The sequence below is a fragment of the Cervus elaphus genome, chromosome 3, assembly GCF_910594005.1.
Source record: "Cervus elaphus chromosome 3, mCerEla1.1, whole genome shotgun sequence".
In the NCBI taxonomy this organism is placed as follows: Eukaryota; Metazoa; Chordata; class Mammalia; order Artiodactyla; family Cervidae; genus Cervus; species Cervus elaphus.
In genome coordinates this window covers 23,276,564-23,293,962 of record NC_057817.1, presented here as the reverse complement: position 1 = coordinate 23,293,962, position 17,399 = coordinate 23,276,564, and the positions used below count along the sequence as shown (strand labels likewise).

Here is a 17,399-nt window from a genome sequence, read left to right as displayed (position 1 = left end):
GCTGGTGTAGCATCACTCATAAATAGTGTTCACTATACGGGAACCAGGCATTCAAAAATTTTCCCTATTTCCGTTCAGGATGAATTCAGAAGACACACTTGCACGTTGCCTCACAGAATCTTAAATATGCAAGGTTTTTTTTTTTTTTTTAATTTTTTTAACAGTGCCTAAAGTACCTTGGCACAACAGCAATCCCAGTGATGAAGTTTTACTGTTATTCAGTCCTCCCTTCATTCAGAGTTCTAAGATACCATTCCGAAGACAGAATTCATTAAGACAGTTACGTTACTCAAATCATTAAAGGCTTATTTTTATTTTTTGTGCTACAGTCAGTTCAGGCCATGAAGTTTTACAGTATCCATCAAATAATAAATCAGGAGAAATGGAGAAATAGCTTCTATGAGTCTGCTGCTGCTACTGCTGCTAAGTCACTTCAGTCGTGTCCAACTCTGTGCTACCCCATAGACGGCAGCCCACCAGGCTCCCCCGTCCCTGGGACTCGCCAGGCAGGAACACTGGAGTGGGTTGCCATTTCCTTCTCCAATGCAGGAAAGTGAAAATTGAAAGTGAAGTCTCTCAGTCGTGTCCGACTCTTAGCGACCCCATGGACTGCAGCCTACCAGGCTCCTCTGTCCATGGGATTTTCCAGGCAGGGGTGCTGGAGTGGGGTGCCATTGCCTTCTCTATGAGTCTACTCATGTCTAATTACAGTGTTGGGTATTCAAAGGACATTTTTACCACCAAGAATTTCATGAGTGTTATATGAAGGAGTAGTTGGTAATGTCTTTAACTGTGATGTCAATATTTACAAATCTTATGGAAAAAACGAATGGAAAAAAAAGATGGAGATGTAAAGTTTCCAGAAAACATTTAAAGTGTCTTTAGAAATAGCCAAGAAAAAACATGCCCTGATCTAGTCCTGTTGTTCATATAGTGTCTCTAACTCAAACCTGTACCTACTCCAAGACCTTGACATTTCCATTCTAAAATGCATCTTTAAAAGACTGACTTTTATGTATACTTTATGAAATTTCAAGTCAAGAACAGTGTATACTTTATATTCACGTTGAAATAAATTCCTGGGGTGAGAGGGGGGCAACGAACTCTCTTACTCAGAGTTAGTTCATACAGCAATACTATGAGCAAAATAAGGAATTAATATATTTGTTAGTAAGTTTGTATTTCAGAGTCACAAGAACAGAGCACAATGATTTGTGCAATATGAGAGAGAAAATGGATTACCATATAACACATAGTTTGAGGTCAAAATTATGTATGCCTTTCCCTTCTCCAGGGGGTCTTTTCAGCCCAGGGATTGAACTCAGTCTCCCACATTGCAGGCGGATTCTTTACCAGCTGAGTCACCAGGAAAGCCTAGGAATACTGGAGTGGGTAGCCTATCTCTTCTCCAGCGGATTTTCCCAGCCTAGGAATTGAACCGGGGTCTCCTGCATTGTAGACAGATTCTTTATCAACTGAGCTATCAGGGAAGCCAAAATTATATATGCCAATTTTTAAATCCGATATCGCAGATTTTTTCTACCTTATTTATTTTAATAAGACTATATACTTTTTCAGTTGACAGTCCCAAAAGAAAAATAAAGGTGACATGGTTTAATTTACCTTTTTCATGAAGCACTTCTGCATGATTGTGAAGCCTTTCCTTAACTTCTGTGCTATTTTATTGTCCTGGCAAACATTTGAGATTTACTGTTGTTATACTGTAATTGTCACTCTTTTTCTTTTTTAATTTTATTTTGGCTGTTCCAGGTCTTAGTTGCAGAGAGGGAAATCTTTGTTGCTGTGTGCATGATCGAACAGAGATCTGATCTGAGCAGAGATCTCAGATCTGCATGATCTGAGCAGAGATTGAACCCCAGGACCCCCACTTTAGGAGCTCAGAGTCTTTTAGCCACTGGACCACCAGGGAAGTCCCTATGAGTGGTCACTCTTAGTTCATCATTTTCCTCATGTGTAGAATGGGTCTGGGGATTAAATGAGTTAATGATACATTTCAAGCATCAGTATTTGACCTAGTTTGTTTTTATTACTCGAACTTTTATATTATCTGTGAATCAGGGAACTTTGCTTGATAATTGCATAGAGCCGCTGACCTTATGGAATTTACTGACTCGTGATGGGGGAGTATAAGAAGTAGACCGCAGCGTATCCTCATGTGTTTCGTGGGGCAAGAGGACTGGGGGATAGTAGACAAGGAAATCAAGGAATTCAGCCTCACAGTTTTCCTTGTTGGATGCACAGTTTGTTAGTAAGAATTTTCAGATTTTTGTCCGCTGTCAGTGATTTGAATAAATCGTACATGCCGTTCCTGGGGTGGAAGTTACTAACACAGCAGGTATGGTAATCCTTCTCATCAGCTCTGTGTGGAACCTGAGTGTGCTTGCTTTTATTCCTGGAAGAAACCTGTATTTAGCACTTAAAACTACCATTTGCTAGCTGGAATGCCCATCGTAAAATAGTGTTAAATGTTAGTCGCTCAGTCGTGCCCGACTCTTTGCGACCCCATGGACTGCAGCCCACCAGGCTCCTCTGTCCATGAGATTTTCCAGGCAAGGATACTGGAGTGGGTTGCCATTTCCTTCTCCAGGGGATCTTCCCAACCTAGGGATTGAACCCAGGTCTCCTGCACTGCAGGCAGATTCTTTACCGACTGAGCTACAAGGGAAGCCCTAAAATAGTGTAGGGTGCAACAAGTCAACCAAATTATTGTGCTAGTTATAATAAGAGGAGTGGAGGTAATTAATGCACAGGAAACTGGGAGTACAGGGGAGATGCTTCCAGGCTAATTCAGACCTGAGGAATAAGTTGATCAGATATACTTAGCCTTTGAAAAGTCTTTCTTTGGCTCCTAAGTCTCCATTCCTTTTCACTGAACTTAACACCAAAGTATTGATCTGGTCTTGGGTAGAGGAGAAAAATTAAAACAGATTTCTTGTGCAACTCATTCCATCATATCTCTTGGGTATTACTCCAAGTAGAATGTAGAAGTACTTTCCTAACAGTTACTTAGCAGTCTGATGGGAAATAAAGTTTTTCAACAAAGTGTGATATCTTGGTCTAAAATCTAAGATTTAGTCCTTAGTATCCAGAGCCTTTGGAACAGTTACCTCCATTTTTCCTTTTCTGAATGTACCACCTAAAAATAAGTATGTGGGAGTAGAAAAAGGGAGAAAAAGGAGGAAGAGGAGGGTGTGCCTTGAGAATCATCATTCTCATCTAAGTTTAGAATAAGCTGTTTTTTGAAAAATGGTGAGTTAGGATAACATGATTAATTTTTATGATTGTCAGATTTTTCACTTACCAAGGAAAAGGAATTGAAAGTAGATTATGTCTTATATCCACTAGGGGGTAGTGTGAGCCATAAAAATTAAAATTATTTCTCACTTGATTAACCTGTTTCATCATGAATTTGCCTTGTTTGAATCAATTTTTCTCCATGCAGTGTTTTTTAATTGCTATAAGTCATCATTTTCAAATACAGTCTTATGACTGTAACAAACAGTAACACACATTCCTGTCTCTAGTGATTCAGATGTTCTGACTTTACTCTTTTTTTTTTTTTGGTCTGTACCCTCTGGCTTGTGGGATCCTAGTTCCTTGACCAGGGATTGAACCTCTACCCTTTGGAGTAAAAAGCACCCAGTGTTATCCACTGCAGCACCGAGGAATTACCCTGACATTGCTTGTTTGTGAAGAATTTTCTGAGGGGAAAATAGGGCTTCCCCAGTGGCTCAGACAGTAAAGAATCCACCTGCAATGTGGGAGACCTGGGTTTGATCCCTGGGTTGGGAAGATGCCCTGGAGGAGGGCATGGAAACCCACTCCCGTATTCTTGCCTGGAGAATCCCTAAGGACAGAGGAGCCTGGCGGGCAGTCCATGAGGTTATAAAGAGTCGGACACAACTGATTGACTGAGCACACACCAGGGATACTTTAAAGTTTCTCTACCAAATTTTACTTATTATATGAAATAAAGTAAGTTATTCTTTATGACCTGTAAGTAAAATTATTATATAACAGGATTGTCTTCTCTTTCACTGTCCTATATGGTAGCTACTAGCTTCATGTGCAGATTGTAGTTGAAAGGTGGCTAGTTCAAATTGATATGTGCTGTAAGTATAAATCACACACTGGATTTTGAAGACTAAGTATGAAAAAAGATTATAAACTATGTCAGTAAGTTTTATGTGGGTTATATGTTGAAATGCTATTTTGAACATCTTGGGTTAAATAAAACATTAAAATTAATTTTATCTTTTTCTTTTTACCACATTACTCTTTACTGTGGCTACTAGAAAATTTATAATTACCCGTGTGGCTCACATTATAGTTCTTGCCAACAGCACTGCTGTGTAGAAAAGCGTTCACTGGCCCATTTTTATCGTGATGTCCCTCCACCTGGCGTTAACGATTTGTAAGGAAGTAATACAATGAGGAAGTTGAGCACAACTTTGGTTTTGTTCCTAAGGCAGCTAGAATATATATGGTCACTTCTGTAATAAGACATATGTGTTTCTAAGGGTTATTATGTTAATAAGCAAAATCATGTGGTAAAAATCAGAGAGCTCATGGATGAGATGTTAGGGGCATAATACTCAAAAAACATTGGTTATGTTTTTTAAATGCCCACTTAAATGTCAAGGTTGAACTTGCAGATGCCCTCAAGTAATTTACAGTTGTGTTTATAATGAAATATTGATCTTTGCTTTATTGATAATCTCCCCAAAGAATTCCCTGCTAATATTTTAGAGTCATTTAAACATATAGTGACACGTTGCAGTAGACAGAGTAGGCATCATTGAGGCATTTCTCATTGTATGACTTATGATAAGAAATTGATGAGTTATTTAGTATACTAGATCTTAGATGAGTTAAAAAATTCACAATTCTAGTTTTGTGTTTCAGAGAATATTCTAAATGGGGAAAAATCTAATTGCTATATGTATAACATGTTGGGGGTTTATATGAAAAGTGTGCTAGTCTCTCAGTTGTGTCGGACTCTTTGCAAACCCCATGGACTGTAGCCCGCCAGGCTCTTTTGTCCATTGGGTTCTCCAGGCAAGAATACTGGAGTGAGTAGCCATTCCCTTCTCCAGGGGATCTTCCCGACCCGGGGATTGAACCTCAGATCTCTCACATTGCAGGCAGATTCTTTACCATCTGAATACATTAGGAGGTGTATATATGAATAGTTAATAAATGGGGCAACTTTTCACACACAGATTCCCAGTCTTTCTAAAAATACTGTTATCTAAAATTTTACCATACATAATTCATTGCCATAGAACGTGTGAGACCTTATACTATTTCATAGTGAAGTGAAAGTCACTCAGTTGTGTCCAACTCTGCAACCCCATGGACTGTAGCCTGCCAGGCTCCTCTGTCCATGGAATTCTCCAGGCCAGAATACTGGAGTGGGTAACTTATTACCTTCTCCAGGGAATCTTCCCAATCCAGGTATCGAACCCAGGACTCCTGCATTGCAGATGAATTCTTTACCAGCTGAGCCACCAGGGAAGTGTACACACATTATCATTGAATCTAAAAACAGGAGGAGTCCTAATTAATGGAGTTTAGTGTTATTATTTACAGTGGTGTCATTCTGGGATTAGCTGTTTGAGTCCCAATAGAGCTGTTGATAATCAGATCAATTTGATGTTATTTAATTCCTTTGAAAGTATTTGTAGCATGAACTGCTGTATGCCTTCGGTAAAATGAGATATTGTCCTTGAGACTAATCTTGTTGCCACTTAAATTCATATTCTGCTTTTATGTACTTCCCTTTCTATTTTTTAGTAACCAGTTTTCTGATCATAGTCTACATTACTTTCAATTTTGTGTGGCCTGACTTGAGTTCTACTTGAGATTCAGTCCCAGGATTGCTTTTAAATAGATAGGATCTCAAAATGCAACTAAAAGTTACTCTGTTTTCTTTAAAAATGAATACTGTTATTTAATAAATCTTGAGACTTGTTTCTGTGCTTTGTTCTTACCCTATATTATTTTTGAGTTGCTTATGTGTGGACTGGCCTTCTTAAGTGACATCATTTGTTAAGTCCTTTTACAATGTTATCTCATAGCAGTTCTACATAAGAGGTAATGTTAACTATATAGCTGAGGAAGCTGAAGCTCAGAGCAATGTAAATTTCTTCTTCAGAAATGTAGTTAAGTGAGGCAATAATAATTTGAACCTGTTATTTCTAAGACTTGAAGAATACTTCGCTGTCTTTCTACCATAGGATAGTGAAAAACTAGGATGTGTTTCAAGTTAACTGTGTGTGAGTAGTAGCAGGAAGGATTTTAGTTCCTACCCAGTTTTTGCCTTTTTAGGGAAAAAAATTGACAATTTCTGTGGGGGAGAGTTGTTCCATTTGGTTTGGGTTTTATTCTTTTTTTCCTTCTGTAATTTATGCTGTGGGTTTGGGAAATCAGTGCTGTGTAGTCAAATAATTATGCATGTGTATTCATTATATCAAAATCCATTAGAACTTGAGAACACATAAAAACTATTTCAAAAAGTTTTGCATACCCAAGAGCTTATTCTAGAATGTGTTCCAATTAAATCTGATACAGGATCAGGTCACATGATACATTTAATATGTATGTTCTTAAGAAAGAGTATCTGATTTTGAGGGTGAACTGAAGATGAGGAAGTGAAGGCTCCATCTGCCTGTGATGATTGTACGGAGTGATTTGAACCTATTTTGGGATGTGATCTTGGAGGCTTTTCTGGCAGCTTTTTAAAGCTTTGAATAGAGCTGCCACTATTTTGTGTAACCAGGGAGTGGTGTTTTGGGACTCTTGGACCCCAGCTTTTTTTCCCCAGTTTCTCTCTTGATGACTTTCTAAAAATATGAAGAATTGGGATAAAACAAAAGGAGGATGGAGGTGAGGAGTGAAAATTCAAGGAATTTTACCATCCACTTTTCTCATTCCTTTACGCCTAATATTCTTTCTAATATCTTTACTTTTTCTCCCAAAAGTGAAGACCAGACTCCTGTTCTAGTTACGTTTTGGAAGACTTCCTAAGATGGGAGGCTTCTTTGTTGCCTCCTGAGATTTTTAATGCTCCAAACATGTTTTACTTTGAATCTAAAGAATATTTTGCTGAAAGTAGTTTATAGCATTTCAGTTTTTTATTTGCCCTAGCATTGGCATGATTAAAATCAAGCAAGCCAGTCTTGAATTGCATTACTCAAAATGGCTATGAGTTTAACACATTTTGGAAAAGAATTTGATTTTATACCTGCATCTTATGACTATTTCAGTATATAACTGTACTGACAGAGAAATCTTTTCTAGTATATGCGTTGCAGGCTGTAGAATGAAGTAGTGTAAGGTGTATAATTTTTCTTAAGTGAAAGCAGTATAGTATTCTCAATCATTGTTTTTCATATCTAGAAGCTTAAATACTGCAGTGTTCTAAGTGTTTTTGACTACACATACTTATTCAAAATGTTGAAAATGTATGGTGCACTCAGTCGCTCAGTCGTGTCTGACTTTCTGTGACCCTGTGGATTGTAGCTGGCCAGGCTCTTCTGTCCATGGGATTCTCCAGGCAAGGCTACTGAAGCCATTCCCTTCTCCAAGGGATCTTCCCAACCCAGGGACTGAAATCTGCATCTCCTCCATTGGCAGGCAGATTCTTTACCACTCAGCCACCAGGAAAGCCCTGAAAATGTACTATTAATGCATAATTGACTGGAGATCCATCAATACGTTTTTAGAGAGTGATACAATTAACATTACCATGGGAAGTAGTTAGAGCTAAAACGTGATCAAGAGTTCATTATACAACTTCTGGTCGTCGTCATCATTGACATTTTATTATGTTAGGTTTTTGTTCCTACCTTGTGTATATATTATAAACATAAAATTTTCAAAAAAGATGCATCACAAAAGTTTTGAGTAAGGAATTTTCTAGTGAATTTTATGCAGATGATTCTCTTTTCAGCCGAGTGACATGTATACTAACATCTCAGAAGATGATCGTTCTTTTGAATATAGTTCTGATTAAGGCGGTACGAATATTAGACCAACAAAAAGAAAACCTTAGTGATTGATTCTGATACAAAAAATGAAAATGAAACTCACATTGCTGGAGTGAGCTCCTTTGCTTATATAGAAGAGTGGACTGAAGAAATTTCATGAAAATTATAAGACTTTTCAGCTGTGTCAGTTGTAACTATTGAATGTAATAACCTGCATAGTGTTAGTGAAATAATTAATTTTTGGCCAGCCAAGAGAAAAATTATCAGTCACAGGCATTAGTTTCTGCAAAAATTCCCTGGTCAATAATGAGCTAATATATAAAACTATACATACTGTTGTCAGTTTGTGTATTGACTATTAACATTTTTCTGACTAAATATTTATAAATATAGATTATTTCTCCTCTCACCTGAGTGGATTCTTTTTCTTGTGCTGTGTGCATCCTGCTTTGCAAACACTGCTTTAATGTTAAAGATGGAATTTCTGATAGTTTATTCCTTGTTCTTTGTATCATTAAATAGATTGATGATTCAGCAAGTGTTTATGGAACATCAGTAGTACTGCTCACTGTTCCAAATGCTGAGGATTCAGCAGTAAATACAACAAACACAAATCCCTCTTTACAACCAAATTAAGTGAGATACAGTACGTTTAGACCCCTAGAGATAAACTATGTAGGGGGTGGGAAGGAGCAGGGCTAGAGGGAGGGTGTCGGGTAAGGTGGAAAGGGGTTTGCAGATTCAGTTATGGAGGCTTCACTGAGAAAGCACATTTGAATGGAGATCTTGGGATCTAAGGGAGTGAACTCCATAGACACTTAGGGGAGTTCAGTTCAGTTGCTCAGTCGTGTCCGACTCTTTTCAACACCATGGGCTGCAGCACACCAGGCCTCCCTGTCCATCATCAACTCCTGGAGTTTACAGAAAGTCATGTCCATTGAGTCAGTGATGCCATCCAACCATCTCATCCTCTGTCGTCCCCTTGTCCTCCCACCTTCAATCTTTTCCAGCATCAGGGTCTTTTACAGTGAGTCAGTTCTCCCCATCAGGTGGCCAAAGTACTGGAGTTTCAGCTTCAACATCAGTACTTCCAATGAATATTCAGGACTGATTTCCTTTAGAATGGACTGGTTGGATCTCCTTGCAGTCCAAGGGATTCTTGAGTCTTCTCCAACACCGCAGTTCAAAAGCATCAGTTCTTCGGCGCTCAGCTTTCTTTATAGTCCAACTGTCACATCCATACATGACTACTGGAAAAACCATAGCCTTGACTAGACAGACCTTTGTTGGCAAAATAATGTCTCTGCTTTTTAATATGCTGTCAAGGTTGGTCATAACTTTTCTTCCAAGGAGTAAGCGTATTTTGATTTCATGGCTGCAGTCACCATCTGCAGTGATTTTGGAGCCCCCAAAATAAAGTCGGTCACTGTTTCCCCATCTATTTGCCATGAAGTGATGGGACCAGATGCCATGATCTTTGTTTTCTCAATGTTGAGCTTTAAGCCAACTTTTTACTCTCCTCTTTCACTTTCATCAAGAGGCCCTTTAGTTCTTCTTTGCTTTCTACCATAAAGGTGATGTCATCTGCATATCTGAGGTTATTGATATTTCTCCCTGCAGTCTTGATTCCAGCTTGTGCTTCATCCAGCCCAGCATTTCTCATGATGTACTCTGCATATAAGTTAAATAAGCAGGGTGACAATATACAGCCTTGACATATCCTTTCCCGATTTGGAACCAGTCTGTTGTTCCATGTCCAGTTCTAACTGTTGTTTCCTGACCTGCATACAGATTTCTCAAGAGGCAGGTCAGGTGGTCTTTGTATTCCCATCTCTTTCAGAATTTTCCACAGTTTGTGGTGATCCACACATTCAAAGTCTTTGGCATAGTCAGTAAAGCAGAAATAAATGTTTTTCTGGAACTCTCTTGATTTTTGGATGATCCAACGAATGTTGGCAATTGATCTCTGGTTCCTCTGCCTTTTCTAAATTCAGCTTGTACATCTGGAAGTTCACAGTTCACGTACTGTTGAAGCCTGGCTTGGAGAATTTTGAGCACTACTTTACTAGTGTGTGAGATGAGTGCAATTGTGCAGTAGTTTGAGCATTCCTTGGCATTGCCTTTCTTTGGGATTGGAATGAAAACTGACCTTTTCCAGTCCTGTGGCCACTGCTGCATTTTCCAAATTTGCTGGTATAATGAGTGCAGCACTTTCGCAGCATCATCTTTTAGGATTTGAAATAGCTCAACTGGAATTCCATCACCTCCACTATCTTTGTTCGTAGTGATGCTTCCTAAGGCCCACTTGACTTCACATTCCAGGATGTCTGGCTCTAGGTGAGTGATCATACCATTGTGATTATCTGGGTCGTGAAGATCTTTTTTTGTATAGTTCTTCTGTGTATTCTTGCCACCTCTTCTTAATATCTTCTGCTTCTGTTAGGTCCATACCATTTCTGTCCTTTATTGTGCCCATCTTTGCATCAAATGTTCCCTTGGTATTTCTGATTTTCTTGAAGAGATCTCTAGTCTTTCACATTCTATTGTTTTCCTCTATTTCTTTGCACTGATCACTGAGGAAGACTCTCTTATCTGTCCTTGCTATTCTTTGGAATTCTGCATTCAAATGGGTATATCTTTCCTTTTCTCCTTTGCTTTTCGCTTCTCTTCTTTTCACAGGTATATGTAAGGCCTCCTCAGACAGCCTATTTTGCTTTTTTGCATTTCTTTTTCTTGGGGATGGTCTTGATCCCTGTCTCCTGTACAGTGTCACAAACCTCCTTCCATAGTTCATCAGGCACTCTTTTTCAGATCTAATCCCTTGAATCTGTTTTTAACTTCTGCTGTATAATCGTAAGGGATTTGATTTAGGTTATATCTGAATGATTTAGTGGTTTTCCCTACTTACTTCAATTTAAGTCTGAATTTGGCAATAAGGAGTTCATGATCTCAGCCACAGTCAGCTCCTGGTCTTGTTTTTGCTGACTGTATAGAACTTCTCTATCTTTGGCTGCAAAGAATTTAATCAATCTGATTTCAGTGTTGACCATCTGGTGATGTTCATTTGTAGAGTCTTCTCTTGTGTTGTTGGAAGAGGGTGTTTGCTATGACCAGTGCATTCTCTTGGCAAAACTCTGTTAGCCTTTGTCCTGCTTTATTCTGTACTCCAAGGTCAAAGTTGCCTGTTACTCCAGGTGCTTCTTGACTTCCTACTTTTACATTCCAGTCTCCTATAATGAAAAGGACATCTTTATTGGGTGTTAGTTCTCAAAAGTCTTGTATGTCTTTATGGAACTGTTCAACTTCAGCTTCTTCAGCATTACTGGTCACTGCGTAGACTTGGATTACCATGATATTGAACGGTTTGCCTTGGAAACAAACAGAGATCATTCTGTCGTTTTTGAGATTGTATCCAAGTACTGCATTTCGGACTCTTCCGTTGACTATGAGGGCTACTCCATTTCTTCTAAGGGATTCTTGCCCACACTAGTAGATACAATAGTCATCTGAGTTAAATTCACCCATTCCAGTCTGTTTTTGTTTGCTGATTCCTAGAAGGTCAACGTTCACTCTTGCCATCTCCTGTTTGAGCACTTCCAATTTGCCTTGATTCATGGACCTAACATTCCAGGTGCCTATGCAATATTGCTCTTTACAGCATCAGACTTTGCTTCTATTACCAGTCACATCCTTAACTGGGTGTTGTTTTTGCCTTGGCTCCATCCCTTCATTCTTTCTGGAGTTATTTCTCCACTGATCTCCAGTACCATATTGGGCACCTACTGACCTGGGGAGTTCATCTTTCAGTGTCCTCCTATCTTTTTGCCTTTTCGTTCTGTTCATGGGGTTCTCAAGGCAAGAATACCAAAGTGCTTTGCCATTCAACTTAGGCGAAAAAGAATGCAAAGCCCCTGAGGGAGGAGTTGCATGGCGGGTTGCAGAAACACAAAGCAGCTAATCTTGCTTTAACAAAGCAGATGAGGCAGGCGGTGAGGGTTGGGAAGCATAGCTGAAGATGACTAAGAGGTAGGTGGAATAAATGCATTTTTTGGGGGGGGAGGTTATAAGGACTTGATTTTTAAAAGGTCTGTGGAATACAGACTAGGGGCTGGGGGACTCAAGGTCAGAAGCAGGCAGAATAAGTTAGTCGGCTGTTGCAGCCTGCTGGGTAAGAGTTGGTGGTGGCTTGGATCAAAAGGGTAGCAGTGTCCAGTCACGGGTAGATTCTGACGTTTAAGCCAACAAGATTTGCTGATACAGAGTGGATGGGTGGGGTATGAAGGGAGAATTGATCAGTTGGAAGGATGGATTTCTGATTGACTCAAGGAAGGCTCTGAGGAGAGGAGCAGGTTAAGGGTGGGGAAGGTCATGCTAAGTTTGGGATGGTTACTAGAGATTCAAGAGTAGCTGTGGAGCGCAGGGTTATGAATAGAAGCAGGATTCAGGGAGAAGTCTGCAGAATATGCATTTGGGGAGGCTTCTGTGTACATGGAGTGGATTGATTATATAAATTCATCAGACTAGATGAGATCACTGTGGAAGTGTGTAGGCAGAGTAGAAGACCTCAGACAGAGCCCTGGTGCCCTTCTATAGTGTAGAGTTGGCACGAGGTTGATACCATGCATCTAGGAAGAAAGCCAGGAGAGAGTGGCTGCAGGAAGCTGGATAAAGCCTTGCGAGGAGAGCACAAACCAGCTGGGTGAGATGGTGCTTCTGAGTCAGTCAGGATGAAGGTTAAACGCTAGCCATTTGATTTAACCATGTGGGAATCATTGATGGCCTCAACAAGCAAGCTGGCAGCTAAAGCCTGCTTCGAGAGTTGTGTTTAAGACCAGAGCAGAGGAGGGAGGTTGGAGACATGCAAGTTTAGATGACTTTCAAAGAGGAGTAAAGCAATGGGGCAGTAGCGGGGGGCCGGGGTGGGGATGTTGAGTCAAGTCAGGGTCATTTCCTTCCCCCTGTTTCCTTTTTTTTTCTGAGAAATTACAGTAGGTTTGTACAGTTTGGGGAAAATCCAGTAGAGGGGAAACGGTGATTCAGGAGAGGAAGATGATGCTAGAGCAATGTCCTTGGGGAGGTGAGGAGATAAGATGTAAAGGAGAGGTTGGTCTTAGCCCAGAGTGACAGTCACTTCACCCTTAGTAACAAGAGAAAAGGCGCAGAGCACCTGGACCCACAGATGCAGGTTGATGTGCAGATGCTCCTGTGAGAACTGAAGGAGGGGTTTCTGTCTGCTCCTGTCATACAAAACGGAGATGTCAGCCAAAAGTGAAGATATGGATGGAGATACTGGAGGTGGACAGGAGGAAGAATGTTCAGTTAATTAGGAGAGGGAGAAAGATGGAAAAGAGAACTAATGATATTGTTGGGGGAGCAGTAAGGGTCCATTTGAGGTTGGTTCATTTTCGATTTTAGAGACTAATCAGCTTGGAGACTAATCTCCAGCACTGTTTAAATGCCTCTGCACTTGTACTTTGTTTGTTCCATTAGATTTTTCAGAGGGGAGAGTTTCAATGACTTTAAAGATTAATTTTGCTGTTTAAACAGCTTGGTTTTGGTTAAATTTAAATAGAGCAGGTTACCTTACCTATGTAGAAATCCTGTTGTTATTTTCTTTTTTTTCCCTTCTCTCTCCCATGAGTATAAGATCAGTTTCATTAGTCTAATTTTATTCTCCACATATTTGTAGACATTTGTAGCTGCAGTTGTACATGATGTCATCAGTATTTGCTGGTGGTTGCTTTCAGCTGCTTATGATGATTTATGTTATTTTCTTTGAACTTTACATTTTATAAGCTAAATAGAAACCCTTTGAGAGATTGGAGAGGTTCTTTTATATCCAATTCCAAGAAATAAATTTCTCTAATTTTTATTTTGGTGTTTAGCAAAATGGTATTTGTTTCACAAATGTGTTATGTTTTTCTGTTGTAGGAAACCCAGCGTTTGCTGGCAGAACCAGTTCCTGGCATTAAAGCAGAACCAGATGAGAGCAACGCCCGTTATTTTCATGTGGTCATTGCCGGCCCTCAGGATTCCCCCTTTGAGGGAGGGACTTTTAAACTTGAACTATTCCTTCCAGAAGAATACCCAATGGCAGCCCCTAAAGTACGTTTCATGACCAAAATTTATCATCCTAATGTAGACAAGTTGGGAAGAATATGTTTAGATATTTTGAAAGGTAAGTGTTATCTTTATCATCATATGCTGTTAAGATTTTTTCCTTTTTTCTCTTAAACATTCCATTTTGAGAATCTGAATATTGTAATCTTACCTTATATGAAGACCGCAGAAGTGTGGGAGGGAAGCGCAGCAGTTCTGGGGCTGTGTTTTCACGCGTGGTCATCCTTGTTGCCTCTGTAGATAAGTGGTCCCCAGCACTGCAGATCCGCACAGTTCTGCTATCGATCCAGGCTTTGTTAAGTGCTCCCAATCCAGATGATCCATTAGCAAATGATGTAGCGGAGCAATGGAAGACCAACGAAGCCCAAGCCATAGAAACAGGTATTTAATATTCATTCTCCTTCACACCACTTCCATTTTAAAAAACAACCTGTACCACAACATTTTTTTTTTTTTTGGGTCGTGTCTTGCTCTGCTTGAGGGGTCTTAGGTCCCAGTTCAGAGATCGAACCCAGGCTATAGCAGTGAAAGTGTCAAGTCCTAACCACTGAACTGCCCGGGAATTCCTGTATATCACCTTTTCAAAAACTTAGTTTTAACCAGAAAAAGAAAAGATTTGTTAAAAGGAGAAGATCAGATCTCTCTTATAGTATGTAAATAACCTCTTAACAAAAGATTTTCAGACTCCATCTTACGGCCCACTGCATGACTCCAATTTAAAGAGGAACAGTAGTTGGGAGATCTTGGACTGTTGTATAAACTACACGATTTAACAAATGTCTGAGTGCCTGCCATTCATTTAGCTATATGTAAAGATAATGGAAGACCTGTAAACTTCCTTGAGCTGTTTTTGCAATCTGTTTGATTAAATTAAACTATGTGTCCATTTATAGTTAGAGGGTTTGAAAGCAATAAGTTTCTTGCTACAAATTTTTTTTTTTCTTGCTACAAATTTTAACAATTAATGAGGAGCATCATATGAGAAAGGAAGGAGACAGCTCTTTTCATCCTTTGGAATTTTGTAGAACTTTTGAATTCCATTGTAATGTTTCGGTAATTAGATGTATAGACAGTCTTTCTGCCCCGACCTAGATTATAGAAAATGACATGAATTTAAGAAATTATAGCATGCTGTTTTCACAATTAACTTAATTCTGTTTGTTTGCCTTGTATAGAGTTTGGAAAGGAACATGTTGAACTTAAGTAAAGTAATAATCACGTTTGTTTTTGTCCACAGCTAGAGCATGGACTAGGCTATATGCCATGAATAATATTTAAATCGCTTCGATCCTCAAGTGTGCATCACTTCTCCTGTTCTGCCAAGACTTCTTCCTTTTTTGTTTGCATTTAATGGACACAGTCTTAGAAACATTACAGAATAAAAACCCAGACATCTTCAACCCTTTGGTGATTAAATGCACATTAGCAAATCTATGTCTTGTCCTGATTCACTGTTGTAAAGCATGAGCAGAGGCTAGAAGTACCATCTGGATTGTTGCGAAACGTTTAAAAGCAGTGGTGCCTCTCTGCTTTTATTCATTTCCCCCATCATGGTTTAAGTATAAAGCACTGTGAATGAAGGTAGTTGTCAGGGTTAGCTGCAGGGGTGTGGGTGTTTTTCTTTATTTTATTATTATTATTTTTTTTTTGGTGGGGGGGAAGGTAGTTTTATTTTAATTTTATGGGCTCCTTTCCCCCTTTTTATGGTGATCTAATTGCATTGGTTAAAAGCAGCTAACCAGTTCTTTAGAATATGCTCTCTAGCCAAGTCTAACTTTATTTAGACGCTGTAGATGGACAAGCTTGATTGTTTGAGCCAAAATGGGAACATTAAACAGACATCACAGCCCTCACTAATAACATTGTGACCTTGCTGTCAAGTGTAGAATCCTCCCTTCAAGAAAAAGCTTGTGACCATTTTGTATGGCTTGTCTGGAAACTTCTGTAAATCTTATGTTTTAGTAAAATATTTTTTGTTATTCTACTTTGCCTTTGTACAGTTTCTTTTACTGTGTTTATTTCATTTTCCCAATGTGACAATCGTATTTAAAAATTAAAACTGATGGAACATTCTGTTTTGATCTTCACCATCTGACGAATTGAATGGTGAGAGGTAGATTTGCCAATTTCTTTTCACTGATGCAGATTTGTGTTAAGATATATCACTGAATGAAGTATTTATAAGCTGGCCCTGAGCATGCCTAAAACATCAGTATGTGACATTTTTTTTACCTCCTAGAAATTTGAAATAAATGTGCGTGTGTTGTCTGATTAGTAGGTGACCGTTGGTGTCTTGCCACAGTGTTTGGAGAATTACTGTTCAGGAGAGTCACAGCACAGCCACGCCAGGGACTGGCTTTGTGTGGGACTTCTACTTGTGCCACAGTTGTGTCTGGCATTTGGGTTATGACTCTGCTCTTAGTTCTTGTCTCAAAACTTCGTGTGTGACCACTGTTATTAGAAAACAGCAATCTGGTAATCACTTGGGGTTTGCTGAGGCATTTATCAGTCTTTCTTGCAGACCTGCTGAGCAGATCTCAAGCAGTCAGCTTGCCATAAGTGTCATGAGAAAGGTTTCTCCTTTAGAGGGCATCAGATCCTCAATTAATGATTCTTACTGTCATCCCTGTAATATTTACTGCGGGAGCTCCTTTTATTCTTTAATTTGATAATCAGCAATTATCTGCATTGACAGAGTTCTTCCCCCCCCACAAAGCTGTTCTTTCCCACCTTTCCATATCTAATTCCTAAGTCTTGTTATTTTAAGACATTAATGTAGTCAGTCATAAGTATGTAAATGTTAACCTGTGGGTTGGAACCTTTGTCTCTTGCAGTTTAAGGTAATGGATATTGTAGCCCATCTGAGTTTTCCCCACTCTTATTCTCGTACCTTCTGGAGTTTCTTCAGACTGTGGTGTATTTTATTGTGCTCCTATGTAAGATGAAGAATATCTATTAAAATTACATTTTCAACATACAAAAGTTTTTGATGACTGGTAACTGGTATCCTTCAATAAATGCGTTGCTTGGAAACAAATATTAGTTTAATTCAGAGTAAAATTGTTCATAACCCAAATATTGTAAATTTAAAAGCTTAACAGCAGTTGTCATTTATAACAATTGTTGATCTCTCTAAGTTGTCTTACAAACTAAGGGAACTGAATCTCATTCTGGGGCCAACATGAGTGAACATTCAATCAGTTAAATAGAGATCAGTTTTATTTATTGCAGGTGGCATTGCTCAGATGATAGCTAGTACAACATAGT

General features: G+C 39.2%; 1 protein-coding gene across 1 annotated transcript in view; it reads left to right on the top strand.

The window, feature by feature from the left end:
* Positions 1–16,116, top strand: part of UBE2N (ubiquitin conjugating enzyme E2 N) — a 39,939-nt gene extending 23,823 nt beyond the window's left edge. Inside the window, exons 2-4 of the mRNA XM_043881224.1 lie at positions 13,944–14,190; positions 14,373–14,513; positions 15,370–16,116. Of these exons, the coding sequence (XP_043737159.1) occupies positions 13,944–14,190; positions 14,373–14,513; positions 15,370–15,410 (429 nt within the window). The 3' untranslated portion in view covers positions 15,411–16,116. The remainder of the gene's footprint in view (positions 1–13,943; positions 14,191–14,372; positions 14,514–15,369) is intronic.
* The last annotated feature ends 1,283 nt before the right edge of the window (positions 16,117–17,399 follow it).